Genomic DNA, 26,626 nt, shown 5'->3' on the forward strand with positions numbered 1-26,626 from the left:
GGGGTGACGGTTATTGTTTCAGAGACTTTAGGATGTTATTAGTTGTGGTGAAACCACAACACCACAAGGAAACTGTTGGGAAACTCATCTTAGAGACTGCTTATTTTGATGGACCATTTTCCCCATGATGTTATAAAGACCTTCATGCAGAAAGACTTCTAAGAATTGGACTGTTTATAAATTCTACTGGGGGCACGAAAATGAAATCCCTATTAAAAGTGAAGTCAGTTCATGTCAAGCCTTTTATCACAGGGTACTTAGCCCCTTTGACTCTTAGGCCTCATGATGCACAATTAGTTACCGGCTGTATAGCTTCTCATAAAAATGTAAGTACTTCCCACTTCCTATAATCAGGCTGCAAGATCAACAATAATCAGATAGAGACTGCTAGATTTCCTCAGAACAGTTTGAGTGGAATGTCATGCATCCACCTTATTATCTTAACTATGTTGGCATATTATAATCACCGAAAGTCTTAGTATTTTATTAGCCGAAAGGCTTGGGTCTGTAATCATTGTGATGCCCTCAGGGATCATCTTGTAATTGACTTTGTTTGTAAACCCTAATCTTCATGTATAAATAAGGGGTGATATCTCATCATACCCTAAGCTGATTATTCAAAGCTTCATGGTATCAGAGCTAAACCTATAGGGTTTCGGCTCACCCTCGTTGGCAGACCTATTCACCAACAACACTCTAGGGTTCGAAGCTTACCTGGGTGATCTGCCTTAGCCGTCTTCCTCAGTCGCTCTTCCTCCGTCGATCTCCTCAACCGTCTTCCTCAGTCAATCTCCTCATCTCCTCAGCTCTCTCTCTCTCTGTCGCCATCGTCGCCCATCATCGACCATCGCTAGCTCATCGTCCCCGTCGCCAGCTCATCGTCACCATCGTCGACCGTCAACTCTCTCTCTCTCTGTTCGTCCTCAGCTCGTCTTCCTCAGTCGTCTTCCTCGTCGACCTCCTCTGTCGATCGTCACTCGACCGACAGCACAGCAGCTTGGCGACCTCCTCCAGCCATTTCGTCGCTCGTCTTCTCTGTTCGTCCTCAGCCTCTGATCACTGTGGTCTATAAATATATATATATATATATATCTATAACTATATATATATATCCGGCTCTGTTTATATATATCAGGATATATAGTTATATATATATATAAAGACATGTATAAATAAATCAATTTACAAAAAAAAAAAAAAAAAAAAAAAAAAAAAAAGGAAAATAAATAAATAAATAAATAAATAAAATAAATTAAAATGAAATAAAAAAAAATATATATATATAGATAAAAAAAAAATAAAAAAATAATAATAATAAAAAATATAAAAAAAAAAAAAAAAATCATCATTTCTTAATTTTTTTTGTTATGACTTTATAGTGGTCATTGTGCCTGTTATCTCACTACCACCTTCCGGATTTGTGATTTCTACTAGTTTGTTGTGGGTTTGGTAGTATTGTATTGTATCCATGACAGATTCCACTAGTGTGTCCTCTTCGTCTCAAACACCAAAGAGTGAGAGTCTCATTCTACCTACTACCATGACTGAGAATCCCAACCCTAGTCTAAAAATCACCACCTCTCTATTTAATGGTCAGAACTACCTAGCATGGTCTCAAAGTTTGACTTTGTTTTTGAAAAGCAGAGGAAAGATGGGGTATGTTGATGGCAGGATACAGGCACCTAGTACCACTGACTCAGGTTATGACCAATGGGAGATTACTAACTCTTTGATTATGAGTTGGCTTATCCATTCGATGGTTCCAGAACTTGGTGAGGGCTACTTATCTATGGAGACTGCCCAGGACATTTGGAAGGCTGTGGCTGTTACCTATTCCCGCAAAGGAAATTTTTCACAGGCCTTTAAGTTGCGTCGCTCTATTGAAAGCACACTTCAGGGGGAGCAGACTGTTCTTCAGTACTTCACTTTCCTCACCAACGGCTGGAAACGCCTTGACCACCTGGAAGACTATAAGCCCGTTTGCCCTACTGATTCTGTCGGGTACAAGAAGTTCATTGCTCGGGAACGGGTCTTTAAATTTTTGGCCGGCCTAAATATGGAGTATGATCCAGTTAGGGGTCGAGTTCTGAGTATGGACACCCTTCCTTCACTACAGGAGGCATTTGCCTATGTACAAAATGAGGAAAGTCGTCGGTCAGCTATGATGTCCCCTGTCTCTACTGACCGTTCCGCATTACTGTCTACTCCTCGAGATGGCCTCAGCCTGCCTCCTCCGTCTGCTGCTAAGGAGTCTGTATTCTGTGATTATTGCAAGAAGCCACGGCATACTCGTGAGACATGTTGGAAGCTTCATGGGACTCCATCTGGGGGTCGAGGTGATCGGTCAGGTTCTCGAGGAGGTCGGTCAGGCCACTCTCGAGGACGTGGTTCCTATTCCCGGGCTCATCAGTCTAGTGCCGTGGATACCCTTGATTCTAATTCCACTTCTGTTACCCAAGCTTCTGATACTGAGTTGGAGGATGCTTTGCGCCAATTGTTGGACCGCCGATCTTCTACTGCTCTCAGTACCGCTTCCTCGTCCTTTGCCCGCTCAGGTAACTTAGCATCTGTTCCTTGTGCTTTCCTGTGTCATACATCTTTGCCTTGGATTATTGATTCTGGTGCCTCAGATCATATGTCTGGCTCCCCTGATCTTTTTTCTGCCTATAAGCCCTCTTCAGGTCAGGACAAAGTTAGGATTGCCGATGGAACTGTTTCTTCCATTTCTGGAAAAGGTTTAGTCCAAGTCACTCCCACCATGCATCTATCTTCTGTTCTCCATGTTCCCAAGTTTTCTGTTAATCTGTTATCCTTAAGTCGTCTTACCCAGGATTTGAATTGTTGTGTGACGTTTTTTCCTGATCATTGTCTTTTTCAAGACCTTGTCACGGGGAGGACGATTGGCAGTGGTAGTGCAGAAAATGGTCTCTACTTCCTAGATCAACCGGACAAACTTGCTTATTCTTCCACCGCGTCTTCTACTACCCCCGCTGATGTATGGTTGTGGCATCGGCGTCTTGGGCATCCCTCATTTCATTTACTTAAGCATTTATTTCCTTCTAGTTTCGCAAATCATCATGTGTCTGACTTTCTTTGTGAGTCTTGTCAACTTGGAAAACAACATAGAGCTTCTTTTGCTCCCAGTTTGAATAAAAGCTTAGTTCCTTTTTCATTAATACATTCTGATGTTTGGGGTCCCTCTCGTGTTCTGTCTGTGAAAGGTCATCGCTGGTTTGTTACATTTATTGATGATTTTTCTCGTGCTACTTGGGTGTATCTCATGAAAGATAAGAGTGAAGTTTTCTCTGTGTTTCGCACTTTTCATAAGATGATTTGTACTCAGTTTGGGGCCACTATCAAAATATTTCGTTCTGATAATGGCGGGGAATACATAGATTCTGGGTTAGGAAACTATTTCTCTACTCATGGCATTATCCATCAGACCTCTTGCACCAATACCCCTCAACAAAATGGGGTGGCCGAACGCAAGAATCGGCATCTTCTTGACATGGCTCGGTGCATGTGTTTTTTTATGAACGTGCCTCAATCCTATTGGGGCGACGCTGTTCTCACCGCTGCCCATCTTATTAATCGTCTCCCTACCCAGGTCTTGGACAAACAGGCTCCGCTTCACGTCCTCCTCGGTTCTCAGTCCTTGTTTTCTATTCCTCCCAAAATATTTGGTTGTGTCTGTTTTGTCCATAATCACTCTCCCTCTCGTGGTAAGTTGGACCCTCGCTTCCTCAAGTGTGTTTTCCTTGGTTATTCTCCTACTCAAAAGGGGTATAAATGTTACCACCCTTCCTCCCGTAAGTGGTTTGTGTCCATGGATGTCACTTTCTTTGAATCCCAGTCCTATTTCTTGTCCTCTCCGGTGTCCCCGTCCTCATTTCCGGGGGAGCCTTGGTGTGAAGTGAGTCCTGTGTCTCCTCTGGTAGAAGTGAGTCCTGTGCCTCCTATAGTAGAACCAGTTATTCTTGCACCCCCCTCTTCTACTGGAACTATAGAACCCACTGTCACCAAGAATAAGGATGGGCATGTTTATGTCCGGGACATCGACAGAAAACAAGTTAACTGGATACAAGGGACTGTTTCTGCTACTCCACTGCCATCTCCTGCTTCTGATGAGAGTCTAGGTAACTTTGAATCTCGTGAGTCCATTGATCTTGATGTTCCTATTGCCAAAAGGAAGGGTGTGAGATCTTGTACTCAACATCCTATCTCACAGTTTGTATCATACTCTCATTTGTCATCCTCATATAGAGCGTTTGTGTCCAATATTTCCTCTGTTAGCATTCCTAACCATTTTCAGGATGCTCTTGCTATCTCTGAGTGGAAACTCGCCATGATTGAGGAAATGAAAGCACTTAGAAAGAATGGCACTTGGGAATTGACTGAGTTACCTACGGGCAAACGACCTGTGGGCTGTAAATGGGTATATACTGTAAAACACAAAGCAGATGGGTCTATTGAGCGTTACAAGGCAAGACTTGTGGCAAAAGGGTTTACTCAGACATATGGCATTGATTATCAGGAGACCTTCGCACCCGTGGCTAAAATGAATTCAGTCAGAGTACTTCTCTCTCTCGCAGCTAATCTAGATTGGCCGCTTTATCAGTTTGATGTCAAGAATGCTTTTCTCCATGGTGACCTCGAAGAAGAAGTATATATGGACATTCCTCCGGGTTTTGAGGATCATCAAACAGAAGGGAAAGTATGCAAACTTCGGAAGTCATTATATGGTCTCAAACAATCTCCAAGGGCTTGGTTTGAAAGATTCACTCAGGCTATGTTTAAATATGGTTTCAAACAAAGTCAGGCAGATCACACATTGTTTGTGAAACATTCCTCATGCGGTCAGACTACAGCGCTTATTGTTTATGTAGATGACATAGTTCTTACAGGCAATGATAGTGAGGAAATACCTCTGTTGAAGAAATACTTAGCCAAAGAATTTGAAATCAAAGACTTGGGAAGCTTGAAGTATTTTCTGGGAATTGAAGTTGCTCGCTCTAAGGATGGGATATTTATCTCACAGAGAAAATATGTGCTTGACCTGTTGAAGGAAACTGGGATGCTTGGCTGCAAGGCATGTGCCACCCCACTGGAACCCAATCAAAAATTGGGAGATGATGCAGGAGGAGAAGTTGTGGATAGGGGGAGCTATCAACGATTAGTGGGTAAGCTCATTTACCTATCTCACTCCCGTCCTGATATTGCTGTTGCTGTCAGTGTAGTTAGTCAGTTTATGCATGCTCCTCATCAGATTCACTTTGAGGCTGTCATGAGAATCTTGAGGTATCTGAAGTCTGCTCCTGGTAAGGGTCTGTATTTTTCAAAGTATGACCATCTTCGTGTAGAAGCCTATACAGATGCTGACTGGGCCGGGTCAGTAACTGATCGGAGATCAACGTCAGGGTATTGCACATTTGTCGGCGGCAACCTAGTTACTTGGAGGAGTAAGAAACAAAATGTGGTTGCCAGGTCAAGTGCAGAAGCTGAGTTTAGAGCTATGGCACAAGGTGTGTGTGAACTTTTATGGATCAAATTATTGTTGAGTGATCTAGGTATTGCTCAGACGGACTCCATGCGGTTATATTGTGATAATAAGGCCGCCATCAACATTGCTCACAATCCCGTTCAACATGACAGGACAAAACATGTTGAGATTGATCGCCACTTCATTAAGGAAAAACTCACTAGTGGTACCATTTGTACTCCTTTTGTTCAGTCTGGTGAACAACTTGCTGACATTCTCACCAAGGGAATTGGGAATAAACCGTTTCATGACATATTAGGCAAGCTGGGCATGAGAGATATCTTCGCACCAGCTTGAGGGGGGGTGTTGGCATATTATAATCACCGAAAGTCTTAGTATTTTATTAGCCGAAAGGCTTGGGTCTGTAATCATTGTGATGCCCTCAGGGATCATCTTGTAATTGACTTTGTTTGTAAACCCTAATCTTCATGTATAAATAAGGGGTGATATCTCATCATACCCTAAGCTGATTATTCAAAGCTTCAAACTAATCGATAAGTAAGCTTGTAATCAGTGGTTTCTAAATTATTTTATACTAAAAAATTTATCCTTAAATTTAATTTGGAAAACTTAAAATCTTTAGCACTAGTAATTCAGCCCTGAAAATATTAGTTTAATCAAACAACAGTCTACAAATTAACTCAGCGAGACCTAGAGTACCTTGCGTCAAACAGTCCCTAACATAACATCAAAAAAAACAAAAACAAATTATGGATTGAACCAGTCAGAGGATTTACTATGAAGAGCTAACCAGGTCTTCTTCAAATTGGGTTTAACTATATCAGCAAATTGAAGAAGCTGCTCAGACCCTCATTTTCAAATATTAGGATCTCCTGGTTGTTTATCAACCATTTGAAATTTGACAATGAGAGAGAGAGAGAGAGAGAGAAGTTGGATTTGAATTCACTTGCTATAAACCGGAAACTATTGCCATTAAGGTCACAAGTTCTAGAGGATATTTCACTTCTTTGAGGAAAAAGGATGAACCAAAGCTCGATTTGAGTGATAAAGGGATGCTACCCCCATTCAAGACTGCCTCCCTAATATTCAATTCATCAGACAACCTTTCAAGCCAAGAAGACTTATTCTCACCAATTGGATACCAATCAAGCCCCTCAACCCCCAGTCTAACAATCCAAAAGTATGGATTTATGCCTCAAAAGCAACAGAAAAAACAAAGAATAAAACTCAAAATATTTGATGCCATAAATTATGATGAAGGATATTATTAATGTGAGTCAAACACAAAAGTAACTTCTCTTCGTATCTTAATCATTATCTTCATATTAGCAACTATGGCTTGTCTAGTTTGGATTATGAATTCATTACTAGCAATATGATAATAAGTGAAGATAAGAATATTGCCCCTACTTTGGCTCAGCACTCAAAAAAAACTCCTATACTTGACAGTATCCATAAGCATTAAAAAGTTCATTTCTGGAATCCAGTTTCATAGTGTTGGAACTTGCAATCTACCCAATCTATCTAACATTGAAAACATTGGTCAAGTTTATTTATCAACTTAATTTTCCTACTTAATCTGCCTAACATTTAGTATTACCATAAGCATTGAAGCCATAGTTTTTTGTTTGTCAGCTTGACTTAGCCATGACTTGTGAGTTGAGTTAACGTTGCTTTAAGAACCTGACTGCATTGACACCAGTCAAGAGATCAGTTATCATAAGAATACAGTTGAGACTATTCTGCATCTCTGAATTCAACAATATTTTAGTTTTTAAGTTCCACTTCTAGTTTTAATTTTATCCAAGTCAAACAAGGTTTATATTGTAGTTGGCAAAAATATTTACTCCAGAATGCTCACTTAGTGAACTATGGCAGGATTGTAGACAAGATAAACAATTCAATTGGCCAGGATCCCGATGCAAAAAGTATAATTGGAGTCCTTGATATTTATGGTTTTGAGAGCTTCAAGATCAACAGGTAAATAATGATGGACTTAATTATTTCTTAACTCACAAACATCTCATTATATCTCAACCTTAAGAGCTCACATGCTTCATCTGGCAGTTTTGAACAGCTGTGCATCAATCTAACAAATGAGAAGTTGCAACAGCATTTTAATCAGGTGAGGACAATAATTCTTTTTAGTATCTGAAAGCTCTATATGCCGTAAAATATAAGTACATGTGTATGTATGCGGATGTGGGTGTGTACATATGATATGTGTCAGGTTTATATACTGCAATGTTAAAAATGTACCAAAACCTACCACTATCACCTACTTCACCCACTTAAACCTACTCCACTAAACCTAACCCACTACACCACTACCACCTCACCTACTCCACTAAACCTAACCCACTACACCACTACCACCTCCACTTCACCTACTCCTTACCTACTACACACTCACCCTCTTCTATATATAGGAATCATGAAACATTGTAATAGATAAATCAATATAAATCAATCAATAATACAATTCTCTATTTCTCTTTATACATTAAATTTCTACATGGTATCAGAGCAAGGTTAAGCACTTAGTATTTTTCGTTTCACCGGCGGGCGGCAACCTCGCCTTGGCCGCCCGCCGGACCTCAACCTATTCCGCTTATTTTCTACACATACCTTCCCATCACTGCCTAAATCCTCTCTCTTGAGGCCAATGTGAATTCCTCTTCTTCATAATCTGCACTAACTGTGGCATCTTTTCCTGGGGCAAACTCTGCAACCCAACACTCAATCTATGCTTCTCCTCCATGCTCATTTGCCTCTTGTTAGGATCCTTCGCCTTCGGCTTTGGTTTGGGCTTCGCCACAGCCTTGAGCTTCACTGCAGCTTTCAGCTTCACGGCAGCCTTCGGTTTCACAGCAGCTTTTGGCTTCGCAGCTGGCTTGGCCTTTGCCGCTGGCTTGGGCTTCACAGCGGCTTTAGCTTTTGGCGCAGCAGCTTTTGTCTTAGCCGGAGCCTTCTTTTCCTTTTTCGCTTTTACAGCCTTCGGCTTTGCAGCAGCCTTCGGCTTTGCAGCAGCCTTCGGCTTTGCTTCCCTCTGGTGGCTCCCCAGGTTCCACCTGAGCTGCATGATTCATTTATAGCTGCAATTGATAAGGGAAGTATTAGAACAATGCCCAATAGAAGTATGCCAGCTGCTCCTTACCCTACTCCTGGAGCACTATTAATAGGTGATGCTTTCAACATGCGTCATCCTTTAACTGGTGGAGGAATGACTGGAGCCCTGTATAAGGTGTTTTGTGCATCTCCTGATCAAGCAAGGAAGGAAATGCGTGAAGCATGTTTTGATTATTTGAGCCTTGGAGGTGTGTGTTCAACAGGACCAGTGGCTTTACTCTCTGGTCTAAATCCTAGCCCATTGAGCTTGATACTCCATTTCTTTGCTATAGTCATATATGGTGTTGGCCGTCTCTTGCTACCATTTCCTTCCCCTAAGCGCCTGTGGATAGCAGCTAGATTATTTTTGGGTGCATCGGCTATCATTTTTCCCCTCTTTCTCTCACATGGGCTTGTCCCCTCTCTCTCCTCTGTTTGATTTCAAAATCCATTATTTTTATTTATTTTCTCCAAACCACTTTCCTTATTTCCCTCATCTTTCATTTTGATTTCAAATATATTTTTATTATTTCTTTCTTTATTTTTCTTTCACATTATTTTTTAATCTTTTTCAAATTCCATTCATACCATATAGCTTTGCACACCAAACCATCTTTTATTCATCTCAGGGATCAACCCCGATCACAATTTAAAAAAAAAAAAAAAAAAAAAAAAAAAAAAAAAACCACAACAACACAAACCACAACACCACAAGATTTGTTTTCTTTTCTGCAGACGGCCACCCACCGACCTCACTTTTTCGCCTATTCTGCCGGTCTTTTCTTCTTGCCTCCGTCCTGGGCGGCCCTTGACGGTGTTGCCTCCGTGTTTCCCACTCCACTGGGCACGATCACTCCACCCTGCTCCTCCACTACAGCATATGGCGGACCTCCAAATCGGAACATAACGGTGGCCTTCCGCTTCAGCTCCTTATTTTCCGCCTTTAGCACACTTATCTCTGCTCGCGCATCCTTATACATGCGTTGGAGCAGAGCCAGTTGGGCGTTTAACTGCTGCACCTCATTTGTCCTACTCTGCAGCCGGTGCGACAAGTTTGTGACCGCAGTCATAGTTTCAACACAGGACTTCAATGTATACTGATTAGCTTCAATATCCGTTTGCCCTGCCATTTTTTGCTCCACCGACCGCATCGGAAAGTTCAACGGAGCAAAACCAGAGGTGTTTGGTTGAGGTTCACAGGCCACCGCACCAGTTATCTCTCTTGTTGACTCGTTGAGGTCGGGAAAGAGAGTGAGCAGACCACGGGAAGAAGAGGCTATGTTCTGGGTTGCTGAACGGGAAGAAGAAGCCATGTTTTTGGGTTGCTGAGTGTTTCAGAGAAGGGTTGGTTACAGAATGTTACAGAGAACGAAGAGGTTTCAACTGGTTTGTTATGCTTCCAAGCCTCGGACTTCGCTTTGGTTTATAAAGACAGAGACGACGAGGCCGACACGCGCTCTGTCAATCACGTGCATCGCCGCGTGTCAGGCGCCCCTTTTGATGGCTCGACGCTTTCTGTCGGGCACGTCTTTTGATGAAGTGGGCGCGCCTTTTGATGGCACGCCTTTTGATGGCACGCCTTTTTATGGATTGGGCACGCCTTTTTGATGGCACGCCTTTTGACAGATTGGGCACACCTTTTGAGGGTGCGACTTTTTAAGGGTCCAACAAGACTCTGTAAACTGTCCCGACATTGATTCCGGTTAGCTCCTTCAAGGGTCCGACAAGACTCTGTAAACTGTCCCGACATTGATTCCGGTTAGCTCCTTCATGGGTCCGACAAGACTCTGTAAACTGTCCCGACATTGATTCCGGTTAGCTCCTTCATGGGTCCGACAAGACTCTGTAAACTGTCCCGACATTGATTCCGGTTAGTTTCTACAAGGGTCCGACAAGACTCTGTAAACTGTCCCGACATTGATTCCGGTTAGCTCCTTCATGGGTCCGACAAGACTCTGTAAACTGTCCCGACATTGATTTCGGTTAGTTTCTACAAGGGTCCAGCAAGACTCTGTAAACTGTCACAACAACTGTCACAACATTGTCTGCTACAACGGTCCGACATGACCCCATAAACTGTCTTCTACATCGGTCTAACACAACCATCCAGTGTCCTCTACAACGTTATGACACCACCATACAGTGTCTTCACCATCGGTCTGACACGACTATACAATGTCTCCTATCCTCTTTTCTTTTATGTATTCGTCTATTTTCTTGTTTTGTTAGTCACTCCAAACTCAAGTTGGTTAGTTCCTATCCCCCTTGAGTTTGCGGGGGGCTGTTAAAAATGTACCAAAACCTACCACTATCACCTACTTCACCCACTTAAACCTACTCCACTAAACCTAACCCACTACACCACTACCACCTCACCTACTCCACTAAACCTAACCCACTACACCACTACCACCTCCACTTCACCTACTCCTTACCTACTACACACTCACCCTCTTCTATATATAGGAATCATGAAACATTGTAATAGATAAATCAATATAAATCAATCAATAATACAATTCTCTATTTCTCTTTATACATTAAATTTCTACATGCAATGCTCTGTATGTATACACAATTAAATGGAAAAAGCATCTTTACAGCATGTATTCAAGATGGAGCAAGAGGAGTACACAAAAGAGGAAATCAATTGGAGTTATGTCGAATTTGTAGATAACCAAGATATTTTGGATCTTATTGAGAAGGTATTGACTCTTTCAAACATATCCAATTTCTGCACTATTTGACTATAAGCGGCAATCCTAGGAGGATGATTATGTATGTCTGCATGCAGAAACCTGGGGGTATAATTGCTCTTCTTGATGAAGCCTGGTGCGTGTTTTTCCCTACTTGCAATATCATGAACATATCAATAATTTATTTATTTATTTATTTATTTTTTTTGGTGTGTGTGTGTGTGTGTGGTATATTGATAAGCCAACATGCTTTGGATGACCTTCAAGGTCAAAGTTTGAACTTTGCATAGCCAGTGGTACCTGCCAGCAAATTTTTTTTTTTTGATTGGCAAATGTTAGTGGTTAGTTGTTAGGTTAGCATATCGGGGGAGTTGAAACTCACACCCATACACCTTGCAAGAAAATCTTGCCCTCCCATTCCACTCTTAAGAGTGGAACCCAAGACCTCCCCCTTTAGAGAGACTAAGTGGCCAAAGAAAATCTTGCCAGCAAAATAATATTTATTCTCATGTCAGCCCTTATTATAATTTTTATGTAATGAAAAAACTCATAACATTAATACAGATATATGCATCATACATGGCTTAATTGCTTTCTTTGCAGTATGTTTCCCAAGTCGACCCACGAGACATTTGCACAAAAGATGTACCAGACATATAAAACTCACAAACGCTTTAGCAAGCCAAAACTTGCTCAAACAGACTTCACAATTAACCATTATGCTGGAGACGTAAGCAACCCTAAAAATTCCATATTCACTATCCATTGATATGTTAAACTGATCATTTTCTTACCAAACAACTTTTGATCCAACAGGTTACTTACCAAGCTGATCAATTCCTAGACAAGAACAAGGATTATGTTGTAGCAGAACATCAAGCTCTATTAGATGCCTCGAAATGCAATTTTGTTGCAAATCTCTTCCCTCCTTTACCTGAGGAAATGTCAAAACAGTCCAAATTCTCATCCATTGGTACCCGCTTCAAGGTAACCCAAATTCCATAGGTCGCAGGAATTTTATGCAATTTTGGGAAATCTAAGACCTGATTGGCTTATACATCAAACTTGAAATACAGCAACAGCTACAATCTTTAATGGAAACCCTGAGTACAACAGAACCACATTACATCAGATGTGTGAAGCCCAATACAGTTTTGAAACCTGGAATCTTTGAGAACATCAATGTCTTAAATCAGTTAAGATGCGGGGTAAGTTACTTTCCAATTCAACCTCATCTAGCATTCACTCTCCTAGCTATTTCAGAACTTGCTCCTAACGATAAAGTTCTTCCTGGCAATAATTGTGGCAGGGCGTACTAGAGGCAATTAGGATAAGCTGTGCCGGATATCCAACAAAAAGAACATTTGATGAGTTCCTCGACCGCTTTGGGATGTTAACTCCAGATGTTTTGGACGGGTATAAATTAGCTACTTCTTGTGAACATATACAAATGTAAAGCTAATAGCTACATGCTCAATGCAATTTGACGCTGCGATATCAAACATAACCATAGATTAATTGTCATCTTCAACAGCTCTCTGTGGCAATCAATAAATTGCATTCATGCAGTAACAATTTTTAGTTCTTACTGCTTTCAACTCTGCAGATCTGACGAAAAATCAGCATGCATTGCCATCTGTGACAGGATGGGCTTAAAGGGTTACCAGGTACTAGATCAAAAAAGTTATAATGCAGATATGTAATGGCATCCTTGCCAATGAAATTCTTGAGATAACTTCTACAAACTACTGGGGCAGTTTCCACCTAATACTCTATATTTCAGATTGGGAAAACAAAGGTGTTTCTTAGAGCTGGACAGATGGCTGAATTAGATGCTCGAAGAACTGAAGTTGTCGCTAGTGCGGCAAGGCACATCCAAAGGCAAATCCGAACACATCTCACCCGAAAAGAATTCATCACCCTAAAACGGGCTACAATTCATTTGCAGAAACTTTGGAGAGGTAAAACAACACTGCTCATGAAAATCTGAAGGTTGGACCCTTTAAACTAGAAACAAACTGATAATCTTCAAATTTCTTCAGTTGCAGTATTTTTTCTAATATTTTTTGCTTGTTCAAGAAAAACCAGGTAGCTAACTATGTGTCAGTTTTATCAGTTTGTGCTTGGGTCTGACCCAACCAGATCCAACCATGACCAAATCAGGCTCAAGGGGTGATATTTGAACAATCCCAAAAGAACCTAATTCAATGCCAACTCTATAAGAAATTTTAATAGGATAGGAAGATCTAGAAATGACTAGTTTCCTTTTGCAATTTGGCACAGCACAACTTGCACGTAAGCTGTATGAATATATGAGAAAGGAAGCTGCTTCAATCCAAGTACAGAAACACGTGCGTGCTCACACAGCAAGAAAATCTTACACAAACTTGCAGGCATCAGCAATAGCTATTCAAACTGGATTGCGAGCAATGGCAACTCGCAATGAATACAGACACAGAAGAAGAAACAAGGCCACAACTATAATTCAGGTAATAAGTTGGCTCCAGTTTGGAAATATTTGATTGATTCACTAGAATTTCAAAGAAAAAGAAAAATGGAGAAAATTTTAAGAATGGCAATCATTTGGGATCAAATAATTCACTACTTAAAAATTCTAGATTCTAATTAAGGCAAATGACAAATTTGCAAGTTAAAAAGGTAATACAGTTTTAAAAACTATAAAGAATCCCTATATATGTTATTAGTAAAGCCTAAAGATCCTGCAATCTTTCTAACGCGCTAACACATAATAAAAAATAAAAAAAAAACCCAGAATTATCAGCGTCAAACTAAAAATTGATATATCCTGTCACTTTTTGTTTCTTACAGACTCAATGGCGAAGATACCATGCTGTTTCTGTTTATAACCACCAGAAGAAAGTAGCTCTTAGACTTCAATGTCTCTGGAGAACAAAGGTTGCAAGGAAGGAGCTTAGAAAGCTGAAAATGGTAAGTTATCTTCTTCCAGTACTATTCACAATCTCAAACATCCAACTGTTGTAAACTAAATTAAGTTGTATATGAGTGAAACTAAACTAAAAGCAAATATAAAGTTAAGAATTGAGGAATTCTTTAATGCAGGAAGCAAGAGAAACAGGGGCACTTAAGGAAGCGAAGGACAAGCTGGAGAAGCGTGTTGAAGAGCTAACATGGCGGCTAGAATTTGAAAAGAACTTGAGGGTATATTCTTTCTGTATCAACTTGGATGAAACACAAGCAACACTAAAAAGTGAATGTCAACAATATTTGTAAAGCAAATGAGGGTGCTTCCGTCTCTTACTAGTTCGAGTTCAAATAACAAAATACTAATAGTTTAGTAAACAGATCAGTTACATGAGAAAAGTTTGGGTTGGTAAGATCAGCAGCCATATCAAGCAAGCATTCTTGCCAATGCCAGAGCTTATTATGATAAACTGGCAGCAAAAAACACAAATGAAAGAACCAAAAAACACTCAAACTGAGTCCACAATTGAAACACTCAGTCTGCTTTAGCTCACCGTGATAAATGTGCTTGTAGATTGATTTTGAAGAAGCAAAAGGACATGAAATTGAAAAACTACAACGTGCCTTAAGTGAAATGCAAGGGCAACTAGATGAAGCAAATGCTGCAGTCATTCACGAGAAGGAAGCAGCAAAATTAGCAATTGAACAAGCCCCACCAGTCATCAAAGAGGTACCAGTTGTGGACAACTGCAAGGTGGAGGAACTGACACTTCAGAATGAGGAACTGGAGGTAACATCTAGCAACTTAGTGTGCTATACATTTTCTAACTTATCAAATGCATACAGAACTCAGAAAGAACTCAATGTAAAAGATAAAAAAAATAGGGTAAATTACACTTTTCATCACATAGTTTGACCCAAATTTCACTTTAGTCCCTTTTGTTTCAATTTGAACAATTTGGTCCCCACACTTTAAGTTCAGTTTTAATTTAGTCCTTCCACCAAAATTTTCATTAATTTTTCTCAAGAGGTTGACAAGTGTCCCAAAATCGTTAATTTTTAACCTTCAACTTGAACAGAAGGACCGAATTGTTTGATTTGAAATAAGGGTTAAAAGGGTAATTTATCCTAAAAGATGCACAATTTTTTAAGAAAACAGCAAGAGTACAAAGAAAGAAGTGAAAATTGGTAGAAAATGAGATAGAGAATAAATGGAAGTGTAATAAGAGGACTGTCAAAGTGGTTACAGAAAAGGGAAAAAGTTCAGGTGCAAAAAGTAATACCTATTACTTGTTACCAGTTACAATTATATGTAGCAAAATAATGGCAAAAAGGTCAGAAATTTGCACATGCCAGAGATAGCAAACAGCTTATTTAATATACATTCTGGATATGTAGAGTGAGATAAGAGAGCTAAAGAAGAGGGTTGAGGAATTTGAGCAGAAATATTCTGAAGTTGAAAACGAGAGCAAAGCAAGACTAAAAGAGGCAGAAGATTTACAGCTGAAAACTTCAGAGCTACAAGAGACCATTGAAAGGTAGTCAAAAGAACTCTCAATGCATCTGTATGATTATTAACTTTGTTCTAATTAAATTTTTTTTTTTAATGCTTGCTTTCAGAATAGAACTGAACTTGTCCAACCTTGAGTCTGAGAACCAGGTTCTACGTCAGCAGGCTTTGGTTGCATCAACAAATGAGGACCTCTCTGAGGAAGTGAAATTGTAAGAACACGGTGTTTATATGGGTTTAAAGCATTACAGGGACTAGGAACCAATTAAATACCTACACGTCGCAAGAAATTCAAGAGAGTTGATCTCACTTGAATGTTCTGTTAAGTGAAATGAAAAAGGAAGGATATTCATTAAATAAATAAAGGCTAATATTGGACAAAAATCATAACAAGAAACTTCTCTGTCATTATGAGGCAGAGGATAACTGTTAAGCTGACCTACTTCACCTCAGGCTAGACAAATACAGTTGAATATAATATATGGAATTATGGACAATTTGATAAATTAAACAATCAACAGTTAACCACTACTTCGGTTGCATGCCAAAATCTATAGACCAAATATTTCATAAGGAAATTATCTTAACAATGAAAATCTAGAACAAATCAAGTTTTCAACTTCAATAAGTATACCAGTTTTATCTACAGACTACTGTATATCTGTGTTATTTCGAGTTGTGTAGTGGATTCACTTCACTCTGAATGTTTGAAACAAAACCTGAAATTTTAAGCTGAGAAATAGTCGCTCAAGCATTTGTTTAGAAAAATAGACACCACTGCCTGAATCTGAAGCACTTTTGTCTGTCAGACTCAAGAGCAAGGTTAGAGATTTGGAGTCAGACAATGAGTTGCTCCGGAGCCAAAAAGTCATTGTGGAGCAAATAACTATTCCTGAACGGGTACAGCTGCAATCCAAGGTACAACATGTTTAAGTAGCCTATTTATGGTGAAATTGCTAGACCATTTGTCACTGACCTCAATGACAATGCAGTATTTTGGCAATGGGCACCACAGAGAAGAGGAGCGTCACCAACCATTTGAAGTACATTATCAAACTGCAAAAGTATTGCCAAACTTCTCATAGATTCATTCTTAATGAACAGACCACTAATAAACACTTAAGTATTCAATTATTACTTTTAAAATAATGAGTGAACCATGTTTGCAGGAATCGGAGCCTCTTTCCCCCCACCTAACTAAACAAAGATCCCTAACAGACAAGCAGCAGGTATGTAGTTGAAAGTGTTAGGATCAAACACACCCAGAAAAAATTATCTCACACACACAGAGAACACAATATTTACGTGGTTCGGCCCAATGCCTACATCCACGGACAAAAATGAGAATTTTCACTAAAATGGAGCAAAATACAAATACAGAGGAGGAGATGAAACTCACTCAACTCACAGCTCTCGCTCTCCAATTTCTGATATAAAACATCCTCTCCCTCCCGTCTCTATTTATACATAGAAGGAGTAGGTGGGAGAGCCTTCCCACGTTTTTCATGCATGTGGGTTGGTGGCTGCCAAGCTTGACTTGGTTGGTTGCCTTCCCACGTTTTTCATGCATGTGGGTTGGAACAACAATTCTCCCCCTCCATACCCATATGCATGACTGACTTCTCACTTGAAGTCCATCCCGGCAATGTCTCTGCAAATTTCGAGTTTGTCTCTCGAGACCACCTTTGTAAGCATGTCAGCTGGATTCTTATTTGTGTGGATCTTGATCAGTTCCAATAACTGCTTGTCCATCACTTCGCGTATCCAATGATACCGAACATCAATGTGCTTTGTGCGAGAATGGTACATCGAATTCTTGCTCAGGTCTATGGCACTCTGACTATCACAATGTACCGTGAACTTTTCTTGCTTTAATCCCAACTCTTGGAGAAACCGTTTCAACCACAACATTTCTTTCCCGGCTTCCGCTGCGGCAATATACTCTGCCTCAGTTGTGGATAAAGCAACACACTTCTGTAGCTTGGACTGCCAAGACACAGCTCCCCCTGCGAAGGTGAACAGAAATCCTGATGTAGATTTCCTACCATCAAGATCGCCTGCCATATCTGAATCAGTATAGCCTTCCAAGACTGGTTTAGCATCTCTAAAGCACAAACACATTTTTGCTGTACCCTTGAGGTACCTCAGAATCCACTTGACTCCTTCCCAATGCTCTTTTCCTGGATTGGAAAGGAATCTGCTTACAACTCCAACCGCATGAGCAATATCTGGTCGGGTGGACACCATTACATACATCAAACTCCCTACAGCGGATGAGTAGGGAATCGCCTCCATCTCTTGTCTTTCCTTCGTAGAGGAGGGACAATAATTCTTGCTCAGCTTGAAGTGATTAGCCAGCGGAGTACTGACTGGCTTGGCATCTTTCATGTTGAACTTCTTAATCACTCGTTCAACGTACTTCTCCTGTGACAGCCACAACTTCTTGGCTTTCCTGTCACGCACAATATTCATGCCCAAAATTTGTTGTGCAGGGCCTAGGTCCTTCATGTCAAAGGACTGTAATAACTCCTTCTTCAGTGATCTGATTGTTGTGGCATCTTGTCCAACGATCAACATGTCATCAACATAGAGCAGAAGTATGATAAAGTTTCCACCGGGAAATGTCCTGACATAAACACACTGGTCTGCAGCAGTTCTCTTGTACTCATGACCTACCATGAATGAGTCAAATTTCTTGTACCACTGTCTCGGCGCTTGTTTGAGGCCGTAGAGACTCTTTTTCAATCTGCAAACTAAGTTTTCTTTCCCTTTGACTTCAAAACCTTCTGGTTGCGCCATGTAAATTTCTTCCTTCAGATCACCATGAAGAAATGCTATCTTCACATCCATTTGTTCAAGTTCCAAATTCAAACTAGCTGCTAGTCCCAAAACTACTCGAATGGATGTCATTTTCACAACTGGCGAGAAGATTTCATCAAAATCAATACCTTTCTTCTGCCCAAAACCTTTGACAACCAATCGAGCCTTATACTTGACTAGCTTTCCGCTGCCATCTTTCTTCAACTTGAACACCCATTTGTTCTGCAATGCTTTTCGACCCTGGGGAAGTTTCACCAAATTATAAGTCTGATTCTTCTGCAAGGATTGCATCTCTTCTTGCATAGCTTGCTGCCAGTTACTCTTCTCCTTATGATTTTGAGCTTCTTGAAAACTTTCTGGCTCCCCCTCATCGGTAGCCAAAATATACTCAGAAGTAGGGTATTTGGTTGACAACTTAAATTCTCTTGTCGATCTTCGTAACTGTGGACCAACAGTCTCTGGTAGAGGGGGTTGTGGCTCCCCTTGCTCAACACCCTCTGCTTCTGGATCTTCTTCTTCTAGAAATCCATCCTGCAACTCTACATCATTGACTGCATGCTGCGGTAACTCTTCTTCATCAGTGGCATGCTGTGATGGTGCAGGGTTTGGAATAATTTCTGAAACATCATCAACTTTGGGTTTGGTTGGTTGCCCAAAGTCTTCAAAGGTCTGGCCTTCTTGAAACACCACATCTTGGCTTCGAATGACCTTTTGTGTTTCGGATCCCACAATCTATATCCAAATTCTTTATCTCCATAGCCAATAAAGATGCATGGAGTGGCTTTGTCATCCAGCTTCTGTCTGTGCTCCTTGGATACATGTGCAAATGCTTTGCACCCAAACACTCTCAAGTGAGAGTAAGAGATCTCCCTTCCAGACCATACTTCTTCTGGAATCTGAAAATTCAGTGGAACTGATGGCGATCTGTTGATCAAATAGCAAGCAACACGAACAACTTCTCCCCAAAATGGCTTTGGTAGCTTTGCCATTTTGAGCATACATCTGACCTTCTCCACAATGGTTCGGTTCATTCTCTCGGCTACACCATTGTGTTGTGGGGTTCCAAGAACAGTCTTCTCATGCCGGATGCCATGAGTAGCACAGTAGGCTTTAAATTCCTTTGACGTGTACTCGCCTCCATTGTCTGTTCGGAGACATTTCAGCTTCTTTCCAGTCTCCCTTTCCACCATAGCATGGAATGTCTGAAAATGCTGGAACACCTCAGCTTTAGTCTTTAAGACATAAACCCATACCTTCCGTGATGCATCATCAATGAACGTCAGAAAGTATTTTCTACCACCTAAAGATTCCACTTCAATGGGACCGCAAACATCAGAGTATACTCTGCTCAACAACTTTGATTGTCTTCTGGATGATGAATGGAAAGCGACTCTATGATGCTTCCCAAACAAGCAGTTGTCACAAGGATTTAATTTTGCATCTTTGGCAAAGGGAATAAGTGACTTCTTTGCCAAAATCTGTAAACCCACATGCATGAAAAACGTGGGAAGGCAACCAACCAAGTCAAGCTTGGCAGCCACCAACCTACATGCATGAAAAACGTGGGAAGGCTCTCCCACCTACTCCTTCTATGTATAAATAGAGACGGGAGGGAGAGGATGTTTTACATCAGAAATTGGAGAGTGAGAGCTGTGAGTTGAGTGAGTTTCATCTCCTCCTCTGTATTTGTATTTTGCTCCATTTTAGTGAAAAATCTCATTTCTGTCCGTGGATGTAGGCATTGGGCCGAACCACGTAAATATTGTGTTCTCTGTGTGTGTGAGATAATTTTTTCTGGGTGTGTTTTATCCTAACAAGTGGTATCAAAGCCGGTGTTGTACGTTTTTCGGAAAAACAGAGTGTTGTTCCAAAAACTTACCCAGAAATCAAAGTGGTAGAAATCTACTTTTGATCACACCACATTGAAGTACTCGACGAGACGAGCACAAAGGTGAAAACCGCGTTAAAAATAGAGATTGGAATGCCTCTCACGCGCCACACGCGCCTGTGACGCCGTTCCCACGCGCGACCACGCGCCGCACGCGCTTTCAGAGGAAGAAGACGCGTGAGTTCACGCGCCGCACGCGCGCGCACCAAGCCGCCCGAGCCGGAGCCGAGTTGACCAAGCCGAGTCAGAGCGTTGACCGAGCCGCTGACGCCAGGCTGACGTCAGCAGAACCAGAGGAATAATCTGGTGCTTCTCAGGCGCACCAGACTCTGCCGATCTGAACCGTTAAAATTGTTTTGGCTTTAACTAACCCATTTGAGGTCCGATTTGGGTGAGCCAATAGTGTTTTCAAACTATTTGGAATATTTCGGACACATCCGTACGGTCAGATTTTGCAAATAAGCTTTCAAAAATTTGCCGTCTTTCTTTTGACAATCCGAAGTGGTTTTTCTGGCTAATTTGACCAGTCCGGACTCCACAGCAAAACTTGTTTTTCAGCCAAAGATCATTTTTGTATGATGGAGGAATCAACGTCGACTTCAGGTTCCATGATAAAGTTAAATGCTTCCAATTATGCCATTTGGAAGCCCAGAATGGAAGATGTCTTGTATTGCCGAGATTTGTTTGACCTCATTGAGCTTAATGGAGTTAAACCACCAACGGAAAAAAATGAAGATTGGAAGCGGAAGAACCGAAAGACCATTGGCCAGATCAGACAATGGATTGATCACAGTGTCTTCCACCATGTCGCCCAGGAGACTGATGCCTATGCTCTCTGGACAAAGTTAGAAGGCATGTACCAGTCGAAGACTGCTCGGAACAAAGCCCTCCTGATGAGAAGACTTGTGAATTTGAAGTTGAAAGGCGGTATCTCTGTTGCTGAACACACCAGTGAGTTTCAAAATTTGGTGAACCAACTAACAACTGTCAAAATGGAGTTAGATGATGAGATGCAGGCCCTATTGCTGCTCAGTTCTTTGCCAGACAGTTGGGAAACATTGGTGGTGTCCCTCAGCAACTCTGCCCCAGAAGGGAAACTGACCATGAGCATGGTTACAGATGCTTTATTTAGTGAAGAGGCAAGAAAGAAAGAAATGGGTGGAGATCAATCCCATGCCCTCATCACAGAAAATAAAAGCAAAGGTAGAGGCAGGGGCAGGAGAAGAAGCAAAAGTAGAGGACACAGCAGAGGAAGATCTCAAGACAGAGGGAAATCCAGAGAAGGTACGAGCCGGCCAAAGTTCAAATGTTACCATTGTGGCCAGGAGGGTCACATAAAGAAGTATTGCTATGCCTTGAAGGGAGAACAACAACAAGGCAATAGACAGCCAAAGACCGAAGATGAGATCACTGCAGTTACTGTCTCAGAGGATATTGCATTATTCTCTGTTGAAGAAGAAGAATGCCTCCATATGTCAGACAACGACACCGAGTGGGTGGTAGATACAGCAGCTTCCTACCACGCTACATCCTAGAAGGAGTTCTTCAGTACGTACCAAGCTGGAGATTTTGGTACAGTGAAAATGGGTAACTCCAGTTTTTCAAAAATTGTGGGAATTGGTGATGTTCATATCCAAACCAAAGTTGGGTGCACGATGGTGTTGAAAGATGTCAGGCATGTTCCCGATTTACGCCTGAATCTTATTTCAGGGATAGCCTTAGATCGACAAGGCTATGAGAACTACTTTGGCAAAGGCATATGGAAGTTGAAAAAGGGATCTCTCGTGGTAGCCAAAGGACAGGCAATTGGCACGCTATACAAGACTCATGTGGAGGTGAATTCAAATAGCCTCAACGCAGCAGAAGATGAGACGTCACCAAATTTGTGGCACAAAAGGCTGGGTCACATGAGTGAGAAAGGGTTACAGATTTTGGCAAAGAAGTCACTTATTCCCTTTGCCAAAAATGCAAAATTAAATCCTTGTGACAACTGCTTGTTTGGGAAGCATCATAGAGTCGCTTTCCATTCATTATCTAGAAGACAATCAGAGTTGTTGAGCAGAGTATACTCTGATGTTTGCGGTCCCATTGAAGTGGAATCTTTAGGTGGTAGAAAATACTTTCTGACGTTCATTGATGATGCATCACGGAAGGTATGGGTTTATGTCTTAAAGACCAAAGCTGAGGTGTTCCAGCATTTTCAGACATTCCATGCTATGGTGGAAAGGGAGACTGGAAAGAAGCTGAAATGTCTCCGAACAGACAATGGAGGTGAGTACAAGTCAAAGGAATTTAAAGCCTACTGTGCTACTCACGGCATCCGGCATGAGAAGACTGTTCCTGGAACCCCACAACACAATGGTGTAGCCGAGAGAATGAACCGAACCATTGTGGAGAAGGTCAGATGTATGCTCAAAATGACAAAGCTACCAAAGCCATTTTGGGGAGAAGCTGTTCGTGTTGCTTGCTATTTGATCAACAGATTGCCATCAGTTCCACTGAATTTTCAGATTCCAGAAGAAGTATGGTCTGGAAGGGAGATCTCTTACTCTCACTTGAGAGTGTTTGGGTGCAAAGCATTTGCACATGTATCCAAGGCACAGACAGAAGCTGGATGACAAAGCCACTCCATGCATCTTTATTGGCTATGGAGATGAAGAATTTGGATATAGATTGTGGGATCCGAAACACAAAAAGGTCATTCGAAGCCGAGATGTGGTGTTTCAAGAAGGCCAGACCTTTGAAGACTTTGGGCAACCAGCCAAACCCAAAGTTGATGATGTTTCAGAAATTATTCCAAACCCTGCACCATCACAGCATGCCACTGATGAAGAAGAGTTACCGCAGCATGCAGTCAATGATGTAGAGTTGCAGGATGGATTTCTAGAAGAAGAAGATCCAGAAGCAGAGGGTGTTGAGCAGGGGGAGCCACAACCCCTTCTACTAGAGACTGTTGGTCCACAGTTACGAAGATCAACAAGAGAATTTAAGCCGTCAACCAAATACCCTACTTCTGAGTATATTTTGCTTACCGATGAGGGGGAGCCAGAAAGTTTTCAAGAAGCTCAAAATCATAAGGAGAAGAGTAGCTGGCAGCAAGCTATGCAAGAAGAGATGCAATCCTTGCAGAAGAATCAGACTTATGATTTGGTGAAACTTCCCCAGGGTCGAAAAGCATTGCAGAACAAATGGGTGTTCAAGTTGAAGAAAGATGGCAGCGGAAAGCTAGTCAAGTATAAGGCTCGATTGGTTGTCAAAGGTTTTGGGCAGAAGAAAGGTATTGATTTTGATGAAATCTTCTCGCCAGTTGTGAAAATGACATCCATTCGAGTAGTTTTGGGACTAGCAGCTAGTTTGAATTTGGAACTTGAACAAATGGATGTGAAGACAGCATTTCTCCATGGTGATCTGAAGGAAGAAATTTACATGGAGCAGCCAGAAGGTTTTGAAGTCAAAGGGAAAGAAAACTTAGTCTGCAGATTGAAGAAGAGTCTCTACGGACTCAAACAAGCGCCGAGACAGTGGTACAAGAAGTTTGACTCATTCATGGTAGGTCATGAGTACAAGAGAACTGCTGCAGACCAGTGTGTTTATGTCAGGACATTTCCCGGTGGAAACTTTATCATACTTCTGCTCTATGTTGATGACATGTTGATCGTTGGACAAGATGCCACAACAATCAGATCACTGAAGAAGGAGTTATTACAGTCCTTTGACATGAAGGACCTAGGCCCTGCACAGCAAATTTTGGGCATGAGTATTGTGCGTGACAGGAAAGCCAAGAAGTTGTGGCTGTCACAGGAGAAGTACGTTGAACGAGTGATTGAGAAGTTCAACATGAAAGGTGCCAAGCCAGTCAGTACTCCGCTGGCTAATCATTTCAAGCTGAGCAAGAATTCTTGTCCCTCCTCTATGAAGGAAAGACAAGAGATGGAGGCGATTCCCTACTCATCCGCTGTAGGGAGTTTGATGTATGCAATGGTGTCCACCCGACCAGATATTGCTCATGCGGTTGGAGTTGTAAGCAGATTCCTTTCCAATCCAGGAAAAGAGCATTGGGAAGGAGTCAAGTGGATTCTGAGGTACCTCAAGGGTACAGCAAAAATGTGTTTGTGCTTTAGAGATGCTAAACCAGTCTTGGAAGGCTATACTGATTCAGATATGGCAGGCGATCTTGATGGTAGGAAATCTACATCAGGATTTCTGTTCACCTTCGCAGGGGGAGCTGTGTCTTGGCAGTCCAAGCTGCAGAAGTGTGTTGCTTTATCCACAACTGAGGCAGAGTATATTACCGCAGCGGAAGCCCGGAAAGAAATGTTGTGGTTGAAACGGTTTCTCCAAGAGTTGGGATTAAAGCAAGAAAAGTTCACGGTACATTGTGATAGTCAGAGTGCCATAGACCTGAGCAAGAATTCGATGTACCATTCTCGCACAAAGCACATTGATGTTCGGTATCATTGGATACGCGAAGTGATGGACAAGCAGTTATTGGAACTGATCAAGATACACACAGATAAGAATCCAGCGGACATGCTTACAAAGGTGGTCTCGAGAGACAAACTCGAAATTTGCAGAGACATTGCCGGGATGGACTTCAAGTGAGAAGTCAGTCATGCATATGGGTATGGAGGGGGAGAATTGTTGTTCCAACCCACATGCATGAAAAACGTGGGAAGGCAACCAACCAAGTCAAGCTTGGCAGCCACCAACCCACATGCATGAAAAACGTGGGAAGGCTCTCCCACCTACTCCTTCTATGTATAAATAGAGACGAGAGGGAGAGGATGTTTTACATCAGAAATTGGAGAGTGAGAGCTGTGAGTTGAGTGAGTTTCATCTCCTCCTCTGGAACACCTCAGCTTTGGTCTTTAAGACATAAAGCCATACCTTCCGTGATGCATCATCAATGAACGTCAGAAAGTATTTTCTACCACCTAAAGATTCCACTTCAATGGGACCGCAAACATCAGAGTATACTCTGCTCAACAACTCTGATTGTCTTCTGGATGATGAATGGAAAGCGACTCTATGATGCTTCCCAAACAAGCAGTTGTCACAAGGATTTAATTTTGCATCTTTGGCAAAGGGAATAAGTGACTTCTTTGCCAAAATCTGTAACCCTTTCTCACTCATGTGACCCAGCCTTTTGTGCCACAAATTTGGTGACGCCTCATCTTCTGCTGCGTTGAGGCTATCTGAATTCACCTCCATATGAGTCTTGTATAGTGTGCCAATTGCCTGTCCTTTGGCTACCACGAGAGATCCTTTTTTCAACTTCCATATGCCTTTGCCAAAGTAGTTCTCATAGCCTTGTCGATCTAAGGCTATCCCTGAAATAAGATTCAGGCGTAAATCGGGAACATGTTTGACATCTTTCAACACCATCGTGCACCCAACTTTGGTTTGGATATGAACATCACCAATTCCCACAATTTTTGAAAAACTGGAGTTACCCATTTTCACTGTACCAAAATCTCCAGCTTGGTACGTACTGAAGAACTCCTTCTGGGATGTAGCGTGGTAGGAAGCTGCTGTATCTACCACCCACTCGGTGTCGTTGTCTGACATATGGAGGCATTCTTCTTCTTCAACAGAGAATAATGCAATATCCTCTGAGATAGTAACTGCAGTGGTCCCATCTTCGGTCTTTGGCTGTCTATTGCCTTGTTGTTGTTCTCCCTTCAAGGCATAGCAATACTTCTTTATGTGACCCTCCTGGCCACAATGGTAACATTTGAACTTTGGCCGGCTCGTACCTTCTCTGGATTTCCCTCTGTCTTGAGATCTTCCTCTGCTGTGTCCTCTACTTTTGCTTCTTCTCCTGCCCCTGCCTCTACCTTTGCTTTTATTTTCTGTGATGAGGGCATGGGATTGATCTCCACCCATTTCTTTCTTTCTTGCCTCTTCACTAAATAAAGCATCTGTAACCATGCTCATGGTCAGTTTCCCTTCTGGGGCAGAGTTGCTGAGGGACACCACCAATGTCTCCCAACTGTTTGGCAAAGAACTGAGCAGCAATAGGGCCTGCATCTCATCATCTAACTCCATTTTGACAGTTGTTAGTTGGTTCACCAAATTTTGAAACTCACTGGTGTGTTCAGCAACAGAGATACCGCCTTTCAACTTCAAATTCACAAGTCTTCTCATCAGGAGGGCTTTGT

At 41.6% G+C, this 26,626-nt stretch overlaps 1 protein-coding gene across 2 annotated transcripts in view; it reads left to right on the forward strand.

The window, feature by feature from the left end:
• LOC114314639 (myosin-12-like) overlaps positions 1 to 26,626 on the forward strand; it is a 46,465-nt gene that overhangs the window by 13,960 nt on the left and 5,879 nt on the right. For both annotated transcript variants that reach the window (XM_082916136.1, XM_082916135.1), the window contains 19 exons: positions 7,379 to 7,480; positions 7,568 to 7,625; positions 11,212 to 11,313; positions 11,403 to 11,440; positions 11,908 to 12,034; positions 12,121 to 12,291; positions 12,381 to 12,512; positions 12,614 to 12,720; positions 12,911 to 12,971; positions 13,088 to 13,265; positions 13,588 to 13,793; positions 14,134 to 14,253; positions 14,386 to 14,484; positions 14,822 to 15,037; positions 15,646 to 15,785; positions 15,868 to 15,969; positions 16,567 to 16,675; positions 16,750 to 16,821; positions 16,927 to 16,986. In XM_082916136.1, the coding sequence (XP_082772262.1) occupies positions 7,379 to 7,480; positions 7,568 to 7,625; positions 11,212 to 11,313; positions 11,403 to 11,440; positions 11,908 to 12,034; positions 12,121 to 12,291; positions 12,381 to 12,512; positions 12,614 to 12,720; positions 12,911 to 12,971; positions 13,088 to 13,265; positions 13,588 to 13,793; positions 14,134 to 14,253; positions 14,386 to 14,484; positions 14,822 to 15,037; positions 15,646 to 15,785; positions 15,868 to 15,969; positions 16,567 to 16,675; positions 16,750 to 16,821; positions 16,927 to 16,986 (2,200 nt within the window). The remainder of the gene's footprint in view (positions 1 to 7,378; positions 7,481 to 7,567; positions 7,626 to 11,211; positions 11,314 to 11,402; positions 11,441 to 11,907; positions 12,035 to 12,120; positions 12,292 to 12,380; positions 12,513 to 12,613; positions 12,721 to 12,910; positions 12,972 to 13,087; positions 13,266 to 13,587; positions 13,794 to 14,133; positions 14,254 to 14,385; positions 14,485 to 14,821; positions 15,038 to 15,645; positions 15,786 to 15,867; positions 15,970 to 16,566; positions 16,676 to 16,749; positions 16,822 to 16,926; positions 16,987 to 26,626) is intronic.

The sequence above is a fragment of the Camellia sinensis genome, chromosome 2 (assembly GCF_055761805.1).
Source record: "Camellia sinensis isolate YWXY chromosome 2, ASM5576180v1, whole genome shotgun sequence".
NCBI lineage: Eukaryota > Viridiplantae > Streptophyta > Magnoliopsida > Ericales > Theaceae > Camellia > Camellia sinensis.